The sequence below is a fragment of the Xenia sp. Carnegie-2017 genome, unplaced genomic scaffold (assembly GCF_021976095.1).
Source record: "Xenia sp. Carnegie-2017 unplaced genomic scaffold, XeniaSp_v1 HiC_scaffold_23, whole genome shotgun sequence".
In the NCBI taxonomy this organism is placed as follows: Eukaryota; Metazoa; Cnidaria; class Anthozoa; order Malacalcyonacea; family Xeniidae; genus Xenia; species Xenia sp. Carnegie-2017.
Window position 1 is genome coordinate 399,124 of NW_025813486.1, and position 21,097 is coordinate 420,220.

A 21,097-nucleotide genomic window follows, 5' to 3' on the forward strand; every position below is an offset into this window, starting at 1 on the left:
TCCATTCCATTCCATTCCATTCCATTCCATTCCATTCCATTCCATTCCACTATTTACATTCCATTATTCCTTCGTTATTTATTGTTTGCGTTATTTACTGTTGCACGTTATTTACTGTTGTACGTTATTTACTGTTGCACGTTATTTACTGTTGCGTTATTTACTGTTGCACGTTATTTACTGTTGCACGTTATTTACTGTTGTACGTTATTTACTGTTGCACGTTATTTACTGTTGTACGTTATTTGCTGTTGCACGTTATTTCGTGTGTGGTTTTTATTTAAACACTTGGATTGTAAGGTGGGCGGGGGGGAGGGCTTGAAAAGCTTGAACAAGCTAGAAACGTTGTCCTCTCCCCCGTCATAGCCAGTTTTGATGGGGGGAAATATCAATCGTTTGCTTATTAAAAACAATATGTAAACAAAAAGCATGTTTGAATTTGCACACGACAATCTCACTATCTCCTCTTGTGTTGATGGTTTTGTATTTTTTTCAGGATTATCACATCGACTTTTCTTGGCAGCAAAGAAACTCGACAATGACAACTTTATTTAGCGCTACTCAAATGCCATCCTCCTCACAAGGATCTTTTGGCTCGATTTCTATGGACGTCGTAGACGGGAAACAACTTCGAGCTACACAAAATCCGCAGTTCAGTATGACACAGAGTGATGGCGCGACTGGAGCTTCTCTACAGTCATATGATTGGCTGAGTCCCACTAACGCTGTAAGTTGGTGAATTTAAGCTCTTTTAGCAATGATTTAGAACCCAATCCCCTAGATATCTAACTACTGTTTCAAGGTGAGGTAAGGACTCCATCTAAAAAAGGTGGAAAAAGCAAAAATTTTAACCTAAAATAAGACCAAATCTAGACTATCAACTCTGTTCATGTTTTCAATGAAGAAGAAGCAGTTTATAGTCGTAAAATATCGTCAGTTTTGCCGCCTTTCAAGACGAATAGAGAATTTTGGCTAAGCAGGCATCCAGTAAATTAAGTGCTTTGTCATTGTAGTGTAGACTTTTAGGATTGCCGAAGAGTATTTTAATAAAAGCAATACATCAGACATATTGGCTACAAGCGCTTATTAATGTTTTTGTAACAAGTTTCACTACATATATATTTGATATGGTTTATATACTTATTTAGTTACCATCACAATCTCATTCGACTGTGTTTTATAATGAAAGCCAATCTTCAAATTTATTGTTCAAATCAAGTCGTCGAAATCGAGTTTATAAATCGTTGCGATTGAACACTGCTGAAAAACAGTCAACTTCTTCAAACGAGAGTAAGTCAATCTTTGTTGAAGATTCAACGTCTGGTTTTCTATATGTAGCCAGCGTTCTTTGTGTGCATTAGGCAGTTAAGACCTTGTTACTACACATGTAATGTCCCTTTGAGATGTAAGCTTTTTGTAGTGTGAAAGACTTTTCATTTTTATTTGTCTCTGAAGGTCTATGTCCGTTTTGTTCTTATTATACGTTGTGTTGTATTGAATTCAACAGATTCCTTGCAATCTGAGAACATTTTGAGTCTAAAGAGGCGATTTTTAAAAGACAAACAAGGACGCGATGTATACTTCGCTAAAAGAGAGCTCGAGCTACAAAAAATACGAAAGGTAACTCCAGTTTGATGTATAGATCCTTGGCTCTTTAGCCTTCAGACATGGCGTGGCTCAGATTATCGATGATTTTGTCCATCCTTATGATTCTTTCGTCATCTAGGAATCGATGGAGCAACAGAAAAAAGCACGTGAAAGTCGCGTGTTGATGTATCGCAAGTACAGAAAGGGCGATCTTCCTGATGTTCAAATCAAGCATTCGGATATAATAACTCCTCTCCAGGCCCTTGCTCAGGTAAAACGTCATCCAATCAAATACATTTTCAACAGCTTTTGTAAACTTCGCGTATTGCCTGAGGCATCAGATGCGGTAGTTAAGACCCCTCGCTTTTTTTCAATAGAAACAATATCCCACCGGCCTTGTAAACATGTCAATAAAGTATTTTTAGTAAGCGGAATTTTGTATATTTGATTTAAAAATAGTTGTAAAGATCGCAAATACCATAGTGAATGGTAAAAGTAATATAATAAGTTGATAGTTCTTAAAAGAACTGTTTTAAGTAAAGAGCACTTACCCAATAGTTCTAAAATAAATGTTATGAAATTAAACGACACGATGCATTGTGGCAGACTACTCCTCAGGTGTCAACGTCTGCTAAATGAAAATTTACAATCTACCGATATTTATAATGCCAAGAAAGGGTGTACGTCATCTCCAAAAGGGGAGATGATGCTCAAAACAGGGATAAATTAAAAACATAATCCTTTTGTCGGCAGAGGCCGGGATTAACTTATATATTTGCTATCTTTAGAACTATTTTCAGATTAGTCACCACGGCAAAGTCTCTATTTTATTATTTTGATTTATTTTGAGGTAGATATATACTCTACCTAATTTTATAGTACGTGTGATGCCTCTTGCGTGATGAATGTTTTAGTGAAAAAAATTAGCTTGAAATGCTTAGAAATATCCCATATTCATCTCTTTAATGCAAGACCTAAACTCGTTTATTTTTAGTGTGACAGCAACATCGCAAAGTTGTTATTCTCCTCGATAGTTGGAGGAATTCTTGCGCAGATTGACGAAACATTGACCGATACGCAGGAAGAAGGTACACTTAGGGATATCCAGGATGCGTTGGATTACATGATGTCGTCATCTGTACAGTATTTCCCGCCTTTTATATCTAGCATACAGGTAAGTAAACCAAAACACCTTCCCGTGAATTAATTTTAACTCAAATGTCTGAATTCATCGGCGCTAACCAGCTTCAGTTCAAGCGTTCACCGCTGTAATACATTTCTTAAGCTCCAAGTTGAATTCGTCGCTAGGCTACGTTCAGTAGCGAATCTAGTGTTTGTCAAAAAAATTAAAGCTGCTCAATTTTAAGCTCAGAATACCTTCATAACAAAACTATCGGTTTAGAATAAAGTTTTACCAATCAAATTACCTGTAAGGTATTTAAAAATGTAAATATATCCAATAGTGAGCGGCTCTAGATCTCCCACTGGCTAAGTTTCTATTATACTCGCACTCTTTTATTAAGCTATACTTTTATTGAAAGGGCTCTGTTATATACCTCTGTCAAACCTCATCATATTATATGTATTAAAACAATTACAAAATAACTATGGAGACATGTCAGTTTATTAGCTTGGTTTTTGATCAGTAGACATACATAATTTGCACATGGAATTTACACATGGAATTTACACTTACAATTTTTACAATATTTACACTTATTTGTATGTAACGGGTTGTTTGTCAATCTGAGCCATATAATTTAAATCGTTTGCACTCGACGTCTCGTGTTTACTTTTGTTTGCTGTAAGCCGTGTTTTCTCAACGAAAGAGATGGAACTGAGTTGCAGATTGGCAATAAAATGAAGCGATATTTTAAACAATGAATGATAGTCCTAAAATGAAAAACTTTAGCTGTAAACCGTGTTTTCTCAGCGAAAGAGACGGAACTGAGCTGCAGATTGGCAATAAAATGAAGCGATGTTTTGAACAATGAATGATAGTCCCAAAATGAAAAATCTTAGCCACTGATTTGAATACGCTGAAATATTGTGTGGTCCTATTTTTGTTTTTAAACATCATAGTTTGCAAATCTAACCGTTAGTTCGCTGTAGATGTAAAGTTGAATTATCAAGTTGTAATAAGTCTGTCAAAGGTTATTGCTTTTTCGTGTTAACAGAACGTTTGCTATAACGAAGAGAAGTTGTCACTCGATGCTGGCAAAATAAGTTCGGCGTCTATCGCCAGTCTTCAACAATTTGTTGGTGAGCTCTGCTTTTAGCTGGAGTTATATTCTTTAAGCCTGCTTGCGGGCTGGTATCAAGGTTAAAATGAACTGAATAATTCCTTCGTAATATAGGTATAATGTTGTTGGAAAAACAGATAATACATACATCGGAAAAGAGTTGTGGCGAGTGTCCAAGCAAGCGTCAGAAGACTGGTAACAAGCTCTCATCTGAATGCAAAACAGACTGGATTGAGTTATCAAAGTAAGAGCCAAGTTTCTTGTCGACTGTGTAATGTGGTTTATGGTAATGGCTAAAAAACCAGGCTTTAATTCTTTTCTGTTTGTTGAACAGACTCTACAAGTCTATTGAGGACTTTGATGTGCTTCGTGGGATATTTAGCAGCCACATAGGTACACAGGAGATCACGAAAGAAGCACTTGAAGCTGAAGGAAGAGGAGATTATAAAAACGCGCAGAAACTCTATTCTCAAGTAATGTTTGAATTACAGTTTAATTGTAATTATTTTTGTTAGACTTTGAAGCTTTAGGTTGGAAATTATTCGTTATTTTATCATTTCCTCCAGTAACTGAGGAGTATTAGTTGTGTAAAAATGAGTCGAAAATGTTTTATTGCTAAATTGAATGACGTGACTTCAGTTGAAATTTTCATTCGTTCCCAGGCTTCAAACTCAAATCATGGAGACGATATTTTACAAGAAGAAATAGATTTATGGGACGACTCCATATTAGAGGTATGGAATATTTTTCTTTTCCTACTAAATCTTCCTATAAGCTCCGTTAAGTTTGATTGCCTGTTTCAATCAATCTCTTTGACGTGTAATCCAAATTTCAAATCAACGAATGTTTCACAGAAGATTTTTGAGGAATATTTTATCACTTTTATTCATTTCATTTCCGCCAGAAAAAATCTTCGTGTTTTTTACTGATTTATAGCAACAAATTTAAAGTGAACTAAAAATGAGTTTTTAGTTGGAAATATTCTCCTTTTTTTCAATATTGGAATAAACATTATTACGACTTCACATTGCCTAATTGGCTATGAGAAATCGTAGTTTTTGTCGACAATCAGCGATAAACTGTCTCACTGTTCCACCAAAATATATTCATCAGCACATGTATTCATGTGTTTGAATTGTTCCACCTAAATATATTCATCAGCACATGCATTCGTGTGTTTGGATTGTTCCACCAAAATATATTCATCAGCACATGTATTCATGTGTTTGAATTGTTCCACCAAAATATATTCATCAGCACATGCATTCGTGTGTTTGAATTGTTCCACCAAAATATATTCATCAGCACATGTATTCATGTGTTTGAATTGTTCCACCAAAATATATTCATCAGCACATGCATTCGTGTGTTTGGATTGTTCCACCAAAATATATTCATCAGCACATGTATTCATGTGTTTGTTCATAAAATGTTCGTACGAGGTGGAAATTGATCATTTTTAAACGATCATTTTGCTCTGTGATGTGATAACGATGTTATTTGCACAATGAATAAAGTTAAAGTAAATTGTTTGAACCCGGGAGTATCGTGACATGTTTGTGGATGATTCTGAAGATGACTACCGCTAAGGTTGTCGAAACGTCAGTCTACATCAATACCAACAGTCTTCTCAGGACTTTACCAACCTGGACGATCAACATCCACAAACATGAAAAAAGTTAAACATCTCTAGAAAAAACTAATACATGTCAATTCTACTGAAGAGGTTATAAAGTCATTTTGTATGTTCTTTGCAACAATGAAGAAAACTCGCGATAAAATTTCGTGTCATAAACGCTTTGAGAAATTCAGTACATCTTTGAAGACATCTGTCGCCTATCTTCGAATTTCGTTTTTGTAGTTGACTTTTAAAAAAATTTTACTATTTTGGGACAATTTTTTATTTTCTATCACGTTCATTTAGTGTTGTAAACATCTTGCATCATGGGAGGATATAGAACAACATTGCTTGGTGAACATCGAAGAAAATGGCCGTCACGACTTTGAACAACTGTGGAATGACGAGTACTTTAAGGTATTTTTTAGTATTTAAAGGTACATTGTGTTTTTGATTAATTGAAAGTAATACACTTAACCTTTCGTTAGCATTTTAACACTTTCAAATTCATGCCTTAATCGACAGATTTCTTCGTCATATTTGAAACTGACAGAGCAGGACTCAAGCAAAATACTGTTTGAAGTAACTTTATATAGAACTTTAAACGATTTCATTGCACAAATGTTCAACAGAAAAATGATGGATAATTTATTACATGATTGTTGAATTGTCATCGAAATATAAAATGTTAAACCTTTATTACCACGTTTTTCAGTTTTTTTTGCTGCATTAAACTTTGAAGAATCAACGTAAAGATTGTTTTTCTCCATGTCTAGGAACATTACCTTCCTTATTATCTTCGCTCCAAGACAAAACAACTTTGCGTTGGAAAACAGGATGAAGCTTTTCAAGATTTTATTTTCGTTTCGCTTAAAGAGGAGCATCGCAGATCTCATCTTGAGGTGGTCAAATACGTTACTGATATTTCGCTGAGTGTGTGCGGTTTAATCATTTGTGTTTACTTCGGCATTCAATTGTCTTTGTTGAGATATTCACTGGGTGGCCGGTGGAAGATAAATATTTTTTTTAGGGGGGGGGCTTTATACATGTATTTGTATTTTATATTTTGTAACACAACTGATTTCAATAGAAATCAATTAGTAGAACATGCATAAATGAATGTAGTACCCCCTTCCCAATTATCAATGTTCCTCTCCCTATGGTAATCCATTGATTGTATATGTATATTGAGTATAATGATGTACTCCGTTGAGTATTTGGGGATATTCATTGGAGTCTACATCGAGATACTCCGTGAAGTATATTGTCATGATGAGTATATAGGGACACTCATTTTGGACAATTAGGATATTGATTGTTAAATGCTTTCTAGAATAACTTCAGCGATCACCTGGCATTATTTTTCATCCTTGAAGAGGATTACGACCGGGCCCGATACTACACGAACAATTGTCTTCATACGTTTTTACAGGTACGATTGCTTTGTTGATTTTGGGTCATTTCTGGTTTATCAACTTTTGCAATATGTTTAGAACATTTTTATTACTATAGAATTGGTCCGGTTTGGATTCAATGATGAGTTTTAGTCGTTCTGCTCAGCTGCAATCTCTTCAAGCTGTCACTGAAATGCAAGAATTTCTTGACTTTGTTGTTAACGAAGGTAATGTACATCAGATCACTCCTGATAAAGACACTAGACTTGAGTATATAAGAACTCAATTTTCAACATCAGATCACTTCTGATGAAGACACTAGACTTGAGTATATAAGAACTCGAGTTTCAACATCAGATCACTTCTGATGAAGACACTAGACTGGAGTGTATAAGAACTCAAGTTTCAACATCAGATCACTTCAGATGAAGACACTAGACTGGAGTATATAAGAACTCAAGTTTCAACATCAGATCACTTCTGATGAAGACACTAGACTGGAGTATATAAGAACTCAATTTTCAACATCAGATCACTTCTGATGAAGACACTAGACTGGAGTATATAAGAACTCAAGTTTCAACATCAGATCACTTCTGATGAAGACACTAGACTGGAGTATATAAGAACTCAATTTTCAACATCAGATCACTTCTGATGAAGACACTAGACTTGAGTATATAAGAACTCAAGTTTCAACATCAGATCACTTCTGATGAAGACACTAGACTGGAGTATATAAGAACTCAAGTTTCAACATCAGATCACTTCTGATGAAGACACTAGACTGGAGTATATAAGAACTCAATTTTCAACATCAGATCACTTCTGATGAAGACACTAGACTTGAGTACATAAGGAGTTAAATGCTAGTTCTGATAGAGTTGTTTAAAGATACAAATTTTGACGACATATATTCTAATTTTGTTCAGTTTTTTCCTCAATATAGATAACTTTATGTCAACGGAAAAGACCATTTCTCTTTTAAATCATTGGTCTTCACGGGAACCCGACCCGAAACTTCATTCTGTGGATATTTGGGACGATGTTATGACAAATAGGTACACATGAGGATCCCTATATGCAGCTCTTGTGAAAAAACACTCGTAATTCAGAGATTGTTTGAGTACATAACACGCTTGTTTATTTCTTGTTTGTAGATCAGTTTATCTTGAAAAGATTTTCTTGACGTTCAACAAATATTGTCCAACTCACAACAGGTATATACACTCGTTGCAAGTTGTAAACTTGTTAATGCTTCAGTTACGGTTACTTGGTTACAAAGTTTAGTGAGTATGCGCAGTAACGCTCAAGAAGTAGCGAAGGCAACACAAACCTTTACTCCTACTATGCAATTTTATGCAAAATTATTATTTATATTTAAAAGAAGCAATAAACTAGTTGTTTTGAACGAGAAATTGTTGCACAGTAAGAGTAGAAAATTGGCTGCTTTTACTACACATGGTCAATATCATTTAAAACATGTTCGTCATTGCTTCACTGAAAATAAGTCATATCTTTCTCATGGCCAATAACTTATATTTTGCTGTACATTTGGTGCTCTATATACACTTTGAATCAAGAACCAGTTGTGTTCAACATAATTTTCAATATTCGTAAGGAAGTTTTCGATCTTGATTTCTTAAAGTGATATTATTTTTGTTGTATAATATGCAGTTTTATCTGGCCCGTTTTCATCAGCTTCGTTTTATGAAAACGTTCCCATAATTCTTAGCGAAGGGTCCATGGAAATTGACGACAATCCCATGAACATGGAAAATTTGGAGAAAATGTTTCTTAAAAAACGTGTGTTGTTCAGCTTGAAGCTATCGGAAGTTGCTACAGGACAGGTGATATGAACTAATATTTTATAAGATATGTTTGTCGAAATCAAATTTCTTTATCGTGAAACTTGGAGACATATACTCCAGTCTAGTGTCTTCATCTGGAGTGATCTGATGTTGAAACTTGAGTTCTTATATACTCCAGTCCAGTGTCTTCATCAGGAGTGATCTGATGTTGAAACTTGAGTTCTTATATACTCCAGTCTAGTGTCTTCATCAGGAGTGATCTGATGTTGAAACTCGAGTCCTTATATACTACAGTTCAGTGTCTTCATCAGGAGTGATCTGATGTTGAAACTTGAGTTCTTATACACTCCAGTCTAATGTCTTCATCAGGAGTGATCTGATGTTGAAACTTGAGTCCTTATATACTCCTGTCTAGTGTCTTCATCTGGAGTGATCTGATGTTGAAACTTTAGTTCTTATATACTCCAGTCTAGTGTCTTCATCAGGAGTGATCTGATGTTGAAACTTCACTTCTTATATACTCCAGTCTAGTGTCTTCATCAGGAGTGATCTGATGTTGAAACTTTAGTTCTTATATACTCCAGTTTAATGTCTTCATCTGGTGTGATCTGATGTTGAAACTCGAGTCCTTGTTTACTCCAGTCTAGTGTCTTCCTCAGAAGTGATCTGATGTTGAAACTCGAGTTCTTACCCAGTCTTTTGTCTTCCTCAGAGTGATCTGATGTTGAAACTCGAGTTCTTATATACTCCAGTCTTATCTTCATCAGGAGTGATCTGATGTTGAAACTTGAGTTCTTATATACTCCAGTCTAGTGTCTTCATCAGGAGTGATCTGATGTTGAAACTTGAGTTCTTATATACTCCAGTCTAGTGTCTTCATCAGGAGTGATCTGATGTTGAAACTTGAGTTCTTATATACTTCTGTCTAGTGTCTTCATCAGGAGTGATCTGATGTTGAAACTTGAGTTCTTATATACTCCAGTCTAGTGTCTTCCTCAGAAGTGATCTGATGTTGAAACTCGAGTTCTTATATACTCCAGTCTTTTATCTTCATCAGGAGTGATCTGATGTTGAAACTTGAGTTCTTATATACTCCAGTCTAGTGTCTTCATCAGGAGTGATCTGATGTTGAAACTTGAGTTCTTATATACTCCTGTCTAGTGTCTTCATCAGGAGTGATCTGATGTTGAAACTTGAGTTCTTATATACTTCAGTCTAGTGTCTTCATCAGGAGTGATCTGATGTTGAAACTTGAGTTCTTATATACTCCAGTCTAGTGTCTTCATCAGGAGTGATCTGATGTTGAAACTTTAGTTCTTATATACTCCAGTCTAATGTCTTCATCAGGAGTGATCTGATGTTGAAACTTGAGTTCTTATATACTCCAGTCTTGTATCTTCATCAGGAGTGATCTGATGTTGAAACTTGAGTTCTTATATACTCCTGTCTAGTGTCTTCATCAGGAGTGATCTGATGTTGAAACTTGAGTTCTTATATACTTCAGTCTAGTGTCTTCATCAGGAGTCTGATGTTGAAACTTGAGTTCTTATATACTCCAGTCTAGTGTCTTCATCAGGAGTGATCTGATGTTGAAACTTTAGTTCTTGTATACTCCAGTCTAATGTCTTCATCAGGAGTGATCTGATGTTGAAACTTGAGTTCTTATATACTCCAGTCTTGTATTTTCATCAGGAGTGATCTGATGTTGAAACTTTAGTTCTTGTATACTCCAGTCTAATGTCTTCATCAGGAGTTAATTGATGATGAGCCGAAGTTGAGATCCTTTGAAGATGTGGAATTAATGTTCTTTTTTATTACTTTCTATTTTAGCTTAATTTTCCAGTTGCAGAAAAACATTTGAAAACTTCTCTAAAATTGATCAGAAATCGCCTCCAGAATGAGCAAGAGCTCGCGATAACCTGGACTCACACCTACAGTGATCTGAACTGTAGGAAATGCCTTGTTTTATCTCCTTCTGAATCCGTTGGCACTGCTTTAACTGCTCTCAACGAACTCGGCAAGACAACATTTTTATACTTTTGGTTGTTATTCGAAATTTTTTGACACCTAATGATTACTCTTTTGCTGCCCGGGGGTTGGGCAAGAACGTAGCCATAATGTATGACTATAAGCCACAATGTATTCCTTTGCTCCTTTAAACGTATGATCATGTTGTTTTGGTAACCCCCTCCTACCTCCATTGTACTTTGAGATACATTGTTGTAATTTATTTTTTGTTATAGGCGATTTTATATTTTAACCTTTCAGACAAAGTCAAAGACAACTCATTTTTTCTACGTAATCTATCCATTGGTGTTAAACATCATCTCTTATGGAGCCGTAATCTGGATGCCATAACAAATGCTTTGAGATCAGTTGGTATGTAATGCTTACTTTCCGTTGAAGTCTACTGATGACGTCATATTATAGTGGTGATGCATTGCAATGATTGGCTATGTTGTATTTCCAATCCTAGAATGGGAGTCTTTAGACAACAACATCAAACTAAAATTGTTCAATCTTTTTTCTGGCGCACCCGGAGAGGAATTGAATACGGTATATAAATTTTTATCGGAATGCATAATTTGGGGATGGGGGGGGAGAGAACCAATATAAATGTTTAATAGATCTCATGTCCTGAAATGTTTGCAAACTATTCGAGAGGGTATCCAGCGTGAGTACTATGTCAAACTATAATTGCATAAAAAGTTTGTGTAACTTCCTTACTGGGGATCAATCAAGGTTGAGTACGACCGCCATTAGTGCGGTTAACCTTCTTGTCGCTGATGAAAATTTGGACTACTTAAGCTGCTAGGAGAATGATAAACATAACTGGTAGACAGTAATAGTTAGAGGAAGATAATTTACTGTGATGACACTTGACAAACATAACTGGTAGACAGTGATACTTAGAGGAAGATAATTTACTGTGATGACACTTGACAAACATAACTGGTAGACAGTGATAGTTAGAGGAGGATAATTTACTGTGATGACACTTGACAAACATAACTAGTAGACAGTGATAGTTAGAGGAAGATAATTTACTGTGATGACACTTGACAAACATAACTGGTAGACATTGATAGTTAGAGGAAGATAATTTACTGTGATGACACTTGACAAACATAACTGGTAGGCAGTGATAGTTAGAGGAAGATAATTTACTGATAAACATAACTGGTAGACAGTAATAGTTAGACGAAGATAATTTACTGTGATGACACTTGACAAACATAACTGGTAGACAGTGATAGTTAGAGGAAGATAATTTACTGTGATGACACTTGACAAGAGCAAGAGGAAAGAAGAAGATTGTAGTTATTGGTGAAACAAAACTTTTGCAGAATTCGCAAACTGCCATACTTTCAATGATAAATCTAACATGAAATTTGTGACTCAATATGATGTATAAAAAGCATACACTTAAATATAGTTCTGACCAGAAATACCGTCTGTTGTCTTATTTTCCTTTTATTCTATCGATTACAGGTGATTGGACAGCTTACAACGAAATCGTTCACTGCTTTACAACATTCTGTTAAAACTGCACAAACGAATGAAAACCATATAAAAACAGTGGATTCTAGGTAAGAAACATCGGATATCAAATTGCAAGTCTTGTTGATGCAGGAGCAGTTCTACTTCATAAAGATTTTATTTCTTTACTGCTTTAGAAAAATTCTTGTGCGTAGCTTGATGAAAATGGCGAAATTCTGTGACAGAATACTTCGTGAGAAGCATGAAGGTTAGATAGTTCTTTTATTTTGAATTTGAGTTTGAACTGAGACTTCCATGTTTTCCCTTTTTCGTAGAAAATGGAGGCTCATCGCCAGTTGACACAAAGGTACGGTCTTCTGTCGTTTAGTATATTCTATTATTTCTCCCTGCATCTTCATGTTGTGAATTAAATGCATGCAAATTGCGTGTTTCGAAGTTTGAACACCATAGTTTACTCAGTACGGGATCAAAAACAAATTAAATGCATGCAAATTTTGTGTTTCCAAGTATGAACACTTTAATTTACTCAGTTCAGTATCAAAAACAGTCATATGTATATATGTGCAGTTGTTAATGATGCACGTATTTGCAAGAAGCATTTTATCATTGAGTGTGAAGATATCTATAATTAAATACCATTGTATATTTTTTGGGAACGATAATGGATTTCTGGGTTTAATACGCTGTTAAAAACGTATCACCAGTTACCAGGCCAGAATTTTAAAGACTCTACTACTATAACATTTTACTGTAATCTCAACTGTCGAGTTTTATAAAACACGCGACTGAATTTCTAAAGCAATATTTCAACTTTATTTCAATGTTAATGTCAAGTTGCGTGTGAAATTCTTTGCCAATACAACTAGTTGAATTAAAATCGAAATATTTCTTGAAAAATATGTTTTTTTCATACAACTAAAATCTTAGTTTACATTCTGCATGTACTTTGGAATAACCTACGTTGCTGTACTCTCATCTGTTATAGAATTTCCCTGGAATTATCATAAAATACGTACTCACCTCTATGGCTTATGAATCAACTGAAGCTCGACAAATGTTTCCAAGACTTTTACAACTGGTGGAAATGTATCCCGGAAGTGACGTCGATGCTTTCATAAAAAAGGTTGAGTGTATAACTAGTCTCTATATCATGCGTTGTCAACGTCAAATATTTTTCATGTGTTGATTCTTTGCGTAAAAACAGAGTGCCGAAGTACCATGTTGGATGTTCATTGGCTGGATCAACCAAATGGTGGCACTACTGGATAAAAAGGAATCGCATGCTGTTCATGGGATACTTAGGGAACTTGCAAAGCACTACCCGCAGGTTAGAGTACATAATGATTACACGGATGTTGCAATATGAACTGGCGCGTTTGGAAGTACAAATTACAAAAAAGAATGTGTTTTTATGATTCCTGATATCCACTGTACATAGGAAGTGCTCTTTTCTTGCCACTTAAGCATAGTTTGTGATGTATTAACGATAGTTTATCTCCTAACGTTTTAAACACATAGTGATATTACCAAGTTGCATCATATAAATTTCTCTTCGTTCAGTTTATGGCAGAGAAAGGACTTCTTGTAGCATATTCTTTATTCTCACTAAATTTAAATTTCACTTTAGCTCTTTTCGATTTTTAAGGCGATTCTTTATCCGTTAAAAATAAGCAGTGAGCAGTTTGAGTTTGATGAATCAAGCGAAGGACAAGGAAACAAAGAATTTGTTCAAATGTAGGTTAAAACGCGTGAAGACAAGAGCCTTTCCTTCATCTCGTTACTCAAATCCACACGGAACATCTTCTTTTATCTACATCAATCCTATCATTTGTCTTTCTATGCATAAGGTTGAAGGCCACTCAAATCCACACGGAACATCTTCTTTTATCTACATCAATCCTATCATTTGTCTTTCTATACATAAGGTTGAAGGCCACTCAAATCCACACGGAACATCTTCTTTTATCGACATCAATCCTATCATTTGTCTTTCTATGCATAAGGTTGAAGGCCACTCAAATCCACACGGAACATCTTCTTTATCTACATCAATCCTATCATTTGTCTTTCTATACATAAGGTTGAAGGCCACTCAAATCCACACGGAACATCTTCTTTTATCTACATCAATCCTATCATTTGTCTTTCTATCCATAAGGTTGAAGGCCACTCAAATCCACACGGAACATCTTCTTTTAACTACATCAATCCTATCATTTGTCTTTCTATCCATAAGGTTGAAGGCCACTCAAATCCACACGGAACATCTTCTTTTATCTACATCAATCCTATCATTTGTCTTTCTATCCATAAGGTTGAAGGCCAGTGTTGATTTTCCGCTTGTTGATGATTTGATATTTGCTTTGGAACAATTGACAAATCCTGAAATGGTTTTTAAGGTATTGAACTAAAATGAAGCATTTCAATTCATGTTTATTTTACTTCAAAGTGTCTATGCCGAATTAAATGAATCTTGTTTTGATAAATTGCACATATTTTTTTAATATTTTCGTTCTGCTTGATGTATTTCAACATAAATTCCAACCTGTTACAAATAGTAAGAGGATATAGAGATAACTCGTTACTAATTGTCATTGGGTATTGTGTGTTTCTGTGAAAGATAATCTCCTTTCTTTTGCAGGATTGGATGGACGAAATTAAAGTTTTGATAACGTTGAAGAAAAGCGAAATAAAAATCTGTGAATCGTTCAAACAAATGTACAAAAAGTTACTAGATGTGGACAAACAAGGAAAAAACACAGACGGTTTTGAGATGGGCAAAATTCGTCAGAATTTTTCACGAGTAATTTATATTAAATTTAAAGCATGGATATTTTCTACACAATTCCTTTAAGCTGAAGCATAAATTCCTTACACTTCATATGATTTCCATGTATTCCTTACAGTATTTTTCAAGTAAAGTTCTGAAGACCTGCGGAAACGATGGATCAAAGCTCCTTTCCTTAAATGTTAATGTCAGTTGAAAGATGTTATTATTAGAGTAATTCCCAGTCCTTACGCACTACTTGCAAACAGTTATATTTACATCCTCCAAACGTATATCCCCCATTTTCCCGCCCTTCATGAACATGTGATAAACGACGCACTTTTGAAGCAAGAATAAGAGAATGATTATGTTTATGTTGTTTTAGAATCTTAACAAATCACTTAATGACCTTTTCAATGAAATGAAGTCAAAAAAGCTATCAAACGGAAACCTTAAAGATTACTCACCATGGTTATCGTTGTACAGAACACGTTATGAGTCATATCAACTAGAAATACCAGGTTCCCTTCCGCTGACGTAACCAGTCTGCAAGTTTCAGTTCTGCTATGTAAATTTCTGAATGTTACCATTATTCATTTTTTTTAAAATATATTGTTTTTACTGTGAGCGAAGAGAAGTTTTACATAGCAAGACAAAAATAAACGGACTGGTTTCACCATTCGTCGTTTTATGGAATTTATGTTGCATTTGTGGAAAATATAGCTTGAAGTATCCTTAGGAATTTATTTTTAAATTTCACATTGTCATCCCCAGTCTCCACGGTATGATATGATCCCTCGGTTTCCCCATATGTCACCTACTATCAAACAATAAATTTGTGATGGGAATTTTTTTATTCCAATTCACATTATCGACACCGGATTCTTCAGTATTCATTTATGTCTGGTTTTCCTATGTACATCTATGGTCGATTATTCATATTTTTTAGATGGCTTCAATGATTACTTAAAAGTGAAAAGGCTGCTTTCTAACTTGACGTTTGATAACATAGGAATTTTGATGTAGACCATTGAACTAAAACGTTATAGTTCTGTTATGTACAAAAAGGTTTTGTGTAGCTTTGATGAAGATGATAGACTCGTGAAAAAATGTTATCTGTGATGTCATTGGTTAGAGAAGCTCAAAGTCACGTGATTCAATGAACGGCCAGTACGTTTCCTAAAATTGTTGTGTTTCCTTGCTTATAGGTCAGTACACTGGCGATATGAAACCATTACCTGATTATCACGTGACGGTTGCAGGTTTTAATGAAAAGGTACTTTAATGTGCAATTTTTATCTGATTTATTGCAAACGTTTGAATGTTAGAACTTTACATTTGTCTCTGAGGAATTTCCAAACGAAAAACAGAAATACGAAAAGTTGTGCGATTGCCTTTGAAAATTTTCGCCTTATAGGTGCGAAAACTTTCTTCGTTACGAGCTCCAAAGTGCATCACTGTTCTTGGGAACGATGAAAAGGAATATAAGTTTTTGGTAAAAGGAGGTGAAGATCTACGCTTGGATCAAAGAATACAGCAGGTTTGATGTCATTTGTCATTTTCTTGATTTTATTTGGCGGATAGTATGGCACTGGGCAGCTATTTTTTAGAGTAGTGTGTTTTCAGAATACTGAAGCATTCTTTCTGCTTTGAAATACAGACTTTTCTTTTAGTTAAGGCGGAGTTGCTACAAGAGAAAGTTTCTTGATAAAATTTGTTTGACTCTACATGGAATTTCTAATACTTTATCTTATGAACTATTGACTGCCCATATCTTATTATTGTATCATTCATTTTGAACGCAAATCTTAAAGTGACGTGTTCTTTTCTCGTTTGTTTCCAATTTCTTCAGCTATTTTCTCATATGAACGAGATCATGGCCGAAGATCCATCTTGTCATCAAAGAAATTTACGCTTAAAGACTTACAAAGTTATACCAATGACGTCAAGGTAATTACATCCGGGGGGGCTCCATATTCGGGCCCTGCTACATAAACTCAGGTTTTAGTTAAAAGACATCAAGCTTCTGTTAAATCAAGCTTTTTAACTCCGGAAAAAAGTGGGAACAAATTTTTCTTTTTTGATTTCATTTTTTTTCGAATGAATTAAAGAACATGTCGCGCTATGCCTGATAATATTTTAATGATGAAGCTGGCAATCACAGTTGCTCTATGACAGCTAGTGGTTAAAATTTCTTATTATTAAGCTTATGAGGATAGCTCACAGATAATCCCTGGTAGAGTATATCATTTCTTAATAATTATAATCTCCCACTCCCAGCCAAAAAAACTCGCTGAGACTTAGTTGATGAAGGAGAACATGACCAATATCATAGCGCCAGATGTAACTGTCAGCCATATGTCCTCGTGGCGGTACAATTATTGATGGGTTTGCCAAACATGTTTCTACCGACTTTCGCTTGCAAAGATTTGGCTAAAAGACTTCTACTTAGGCGAAAAAATATGTTTGTCTTTTAGAATTGCTGCTTTAAAAAAAATTTGTCACTTTGAACTATGTTGTTGTCAATACAATAAGGCGTCAAGTTGATCTGTAATGAATAGGATACTATATTTCGGCAGAAGTTTTAAGTTTTTTATCGACAATAACCTCGTCTTCTTGCTTTATTTTTGTCATGATTGAAGATGTATTTAGTTGGCGTTTACTGCAGCTACTGTACACAGCTGTAATTGTTTTCACAAGAATTAACTGCTTGGTCTGATAAGTCATCTGTGATCTGTATAATTGTGTGGAAAATCATATAAACTTTCCTATCTTATACTTTTACTCGGGTTTTGGTATTTGCTTAAGTTAACAGTCGGCATATCGCCGTTAGAGGCATTGTATAATGAATCATCCCGTTCACCTTTTATAGACTTGGTGTTATAGAATGGCTGGAAAACACTAGAGTTTTTAAAGAGTTTATCTCTGATGGATTGTTGGAAGACAGGAAAAACGCATTGACGTAGGAGTTATGATGAGCTAGTATGTAAGAGGTGGGTATTTTTATCAATTCTTGATCCTTTTCATTGTAGGAAGACCATGGAAGTGCATAACAAATGGTTGCAGTCTTCATTTCCTGTGAACAAGAAAAATGCTGAACTATACCTTCATTATCATGTAATGTATAAGTAAGTTTTGTTTGATGTTTTTTAAAATCTAGCATATGAGATATAAATCTTTTTGAACCGAGAAATGTTTGTAAATATCACATTTTCTTTAGAATAAATAGTTTGGACTTTAGCGTCTCTTTTTTAGTGCAATGTTTCAAAGCATTTCGTATCGGTGTTTTCATCGCTTGAAAATGAATATATATTTTCTGTTTGAGTTTTCCATTGCATCATCACACTATAAATAAAGGATTATCTTTACTAGTTCTCAATATAAATGTTAAAGTTATGTCATGTTTCATATTGACATTGAATTTATAGAAAGTGATTTTTACTGGATCTTAGGAAGGACAGTGTAGAACTTATAGAGCTATCAAAGATAAATAAAGCTATTTTTGTTTGCATTTCCTAGGAACAGTTAACAAGAATTTATTTTTTAAATTCTTGAAATTGTATCGAGATTTATTTATTTCATAATGCGATTAACTAGCGTCTTATCTGTATGGAGAAGTTGCAGAGCAGTTCCGCGTTTATCTTTCCTAGCGCTAATCCAAACTTTTTGTCGATTTAATTTTTTTACGTGCAGAAAAGCGTCCAGAAAAGATATAATACGGAAATTTGAAGATCTTCAAAGTATGATTCCTGAAAATTCCCTGAGGTACGATGTCCTTCATTAACAATTACACAAATTTCGTGTTTCACAGTAAAATTCCGCGCGCGTACTTATGGGCGTACTACCTGGATCTTTCATTTTTACTCACTGAACTAAATTACATGGAACGCTACCTGTAATACAAAACCCTAGTAATGTTTTGAAGCCGTGATTTTACCCCAGACACGCGAGATCATACCCCTGACACGCGTGTGTAGTCAATCAATTTTCCACTCCTCCAGAGAATCTCGTAACACTACACGCGCGTGTCTGGGGTAAAATCTCGCGTGTCACTGATCTTACCAAACTATACTTTTTTAAATATAGACGAAGTTTTATGCAGCTAGCATCATCCCCTGCGGCATTTCTTATGCTGCGATCACACTTTATACGCACCTACGCTTGTATGATAACATGTCAATATGTTCTGGGTATTGGTGACCGACATTTGTCAAACGTAATGATTGACTTGAACAATGGCGGTGCTGTTGGGATTGATTTTGGTCATTCCTTTGGTTCGGCTACACAGGTAGATATAATGGACAGAATATAAGTGGGCGTCCTGCCAAAATTTTAAAGCCAGCGGTTTCACTAGTTCCAATCCTTTTGCACAATATAAAAAGAGAATTAATTACATCAGTTTACTAAAATACGGGACTTTAGTTGAAAATTGGCCATGACTACTTCAAAGGTAGCATTTCAGTTATATATTATGTTTAATGGGTTGAGATGTTTTCAGCTAAAAACTACATTTTTCAGACTTAACATTTTCTCACTTGATGGAGACTTGTAACGAAGTTTACACCTTGATTTTTATGCATTTTTTTCTCTGAAATTTGCATATTTTCTAAATGGAAGTGTAGAAATTTGGATATCGCCATATTTGTTAATAAACATGAGCATGCAATGCATTGTGGTCACTATTTATGTTCATAAATATGAACATTTAAGGTAACAGTACTATCTTTTATATGTTGAAAAAATTTTACTTGAAGTAATCTTTTTTAGTTTCTACCATTACCGGAGCTAATTCCATTTCGACTTACTCGTCAAATATGGCAGCTCATGATCCCGCATCGAGTAAAAGGGCAGTTGCAAAGCACCATGGTATACACGATGAGAGCTCTAAGGAATAATCACGAGATTTTGTTAAACACGATGGACGTGTTTATAAAGGAACCGTCTCTGGATTGGCAGGTTTGACTTGTTTTGTTGAATAAACGGCAGGTTTGACTTGTTCTGTTGAACAATTGGCAGGTTTGACTTGTTTTGCTGAACAATTGTCAGGTTTGACTTGTTTTGTTGAGCAATTGTCACGTTTGTTTTGTCAAGTTAGCAGCAGGTTTGACTTGTTTTGTTAAGTAAACGGCAGGTTTTGACTTCTTTTGTTGAACAATTAGCAGGTTTGACTTGTTGGTCAATCGACATGTTTGACTTGTATTGTTGAACGACAGGCAGGTTTCACTTATTTGTTTAACAAATGGAAAGTTTGGACTGTTACACAATTTTTATGTATTTATTACTTATTTGCTGTATTGTTAGAATGTACAAACAGCTAATTTATAAAACCAAATACTACACGCCAGTTCTAAGACCATAATTTTTCCTTGTTCTTTCCCTATATCGTGTGTAATGCACAAATCATCAGTTAGATTTGATTTAGATGAATATTTTTTCAGTCAAATCTGCAAAATTTCATGTACTAAATGGAGAATATTGTTTATGATGCTAATGCTTATAGTTTTCATTGAACTTCGTAGTAGCGAAATTTTTGGTTAACTTAGTGTGAATATCGTATAAAATTTCAAATGTTCTTTACAAAGCAATGAAATAGCAAACGTCGATGATGGTTGAATGTGATTGGTTGATAATTTTCAAAAATACCATTGAGAAACGTTTCGTTTTACATTTTTAGAATTTTGCCAGGAAACAGGCCGAAAAACAAAATCATAATCTGGGTATGATACATTTTCATTTTTTCTATTTATAGCAGTTGTTGGTGTTGTTTTGAAACGTGTTTTTTTTCTTTCTAGATGATATGCATTGCCACAAGTGGTATCCAAGGGAGAAAATTAAGTTAGCGAAAAGAAAACTGGAGGGAGATAGTCCTGTTGAAATTATGAAGTAAGTTCGAATTAATTGTTTTTCATTACAAATGGCTGCAGAACTTTGTGCTGATAATTGCCTTATAAGAAAGCATGGTTAACATTTGGAATTACACTGAATTTCTTTTTCTCTTATCATTCATAACTCGAGGAGGGCGATGTGTTTTTATCTCAATTCGTTTGAACATTGTCAACCACAATGCAACGCGCGCTCAATTAATCTCTGCGGCCATTTTCTTGGTTCAATTAATAGACAAACGCTTCATCAGTTTGTAATCCGTGGATATTCTATGCATCTTTTGTGGATGTATA

At 34.9% G+C, this 21,097-nt stretch overlaps 1 protein-coding gene across 1 annotated transcript in view; it reads left to right on the forward strand.

The window, feature by feature from the left end:
* LOC124447933 (DNA-dependent protein kinase catalytic subunit-like) overlaps positions 1-21,097 on the forward strand; it is a 62,729-nt gene that overhangs the window by 40,622 nt on the left and 1,010 nt on the right. Inside the window, 39 exon segments of the mRNA XM_046998929.1 lie at positions 497-727; positions 1,149-1,290; positions 1,508-1,620; positions 1,727-1,858; positions 2,582-2,761; positions 3,765-3,849; positions 3,945-4,074; positions 4,165-4,303; positions 4,493-4,564; positions 5,755-5,865; positions 6,225-6,350; positions 6,782-6,880; positions 6,961-7,069; positions 7,792-7,903; positions 8,003-8,062; positions 8,578-8,692; positions 10,484-10,670; positions 10,922-11,032; positions 11,130-11,209; positions 12,146-12,243; positions 12,331-12,401; positions 12,469-12,500; positions 13,140-13,277; positions 13,359-13,481; positions 13,800-13,888; positions 14,469-14,553; positions 14,796-14,957; positions 15,061-15,129; positions 15,307-15,442; positions 16,130-16,197; positions 16,339-16,461; positions 16,774-16,871; positions 17,794-17,883; positions 17,954-18,049; positions 18,615-18,686; positions 19,008-19,209; positions 19,689-19,877; positions 20,596-20,638; positions 20,714-20,804. Of these exon segments, the coding sequence (XP_046854885.1) occupies positions 497-727; positions 1,149-1,290; positions 1,508-1,620; positions 1,727-1,858; positions 2,582-2,761; positions 3,765-3,849; positions 3,945-4,074; positions 4,165-4,303; positions 4,493-4,564; positions 5,755-5,865; positions 6,225-6,350; positions 6,782-6,880; positions 6,961-7,069; positions 7,792-7,903; positions 8,003-8,062; positions 8,578-8,692; positions 10,484-10,670; positions 10,922-11,032; positions 11,130-11,209; positions 12,146-12,243; positions 12,331-12,401; positions 12,469-12,500; positions 13,140-13,277; positions 13,359-13,481; positions 13,800-13,888; positions 14,469-14,553; positions 14,796-14,957; positions 15,061-15,129; positions 15,307-15,442; positions 16,130-16,197; positions 16,339-16,461; positions 16,774-16,871; positions 17,794-17,883; positions 17,954-18,049; positions 18,615-18,686; positions 19,008-19,209; positions 19,689-19,877; positions 20,596-20,638; positions 20,714-20,804 (4,409 nt within the window).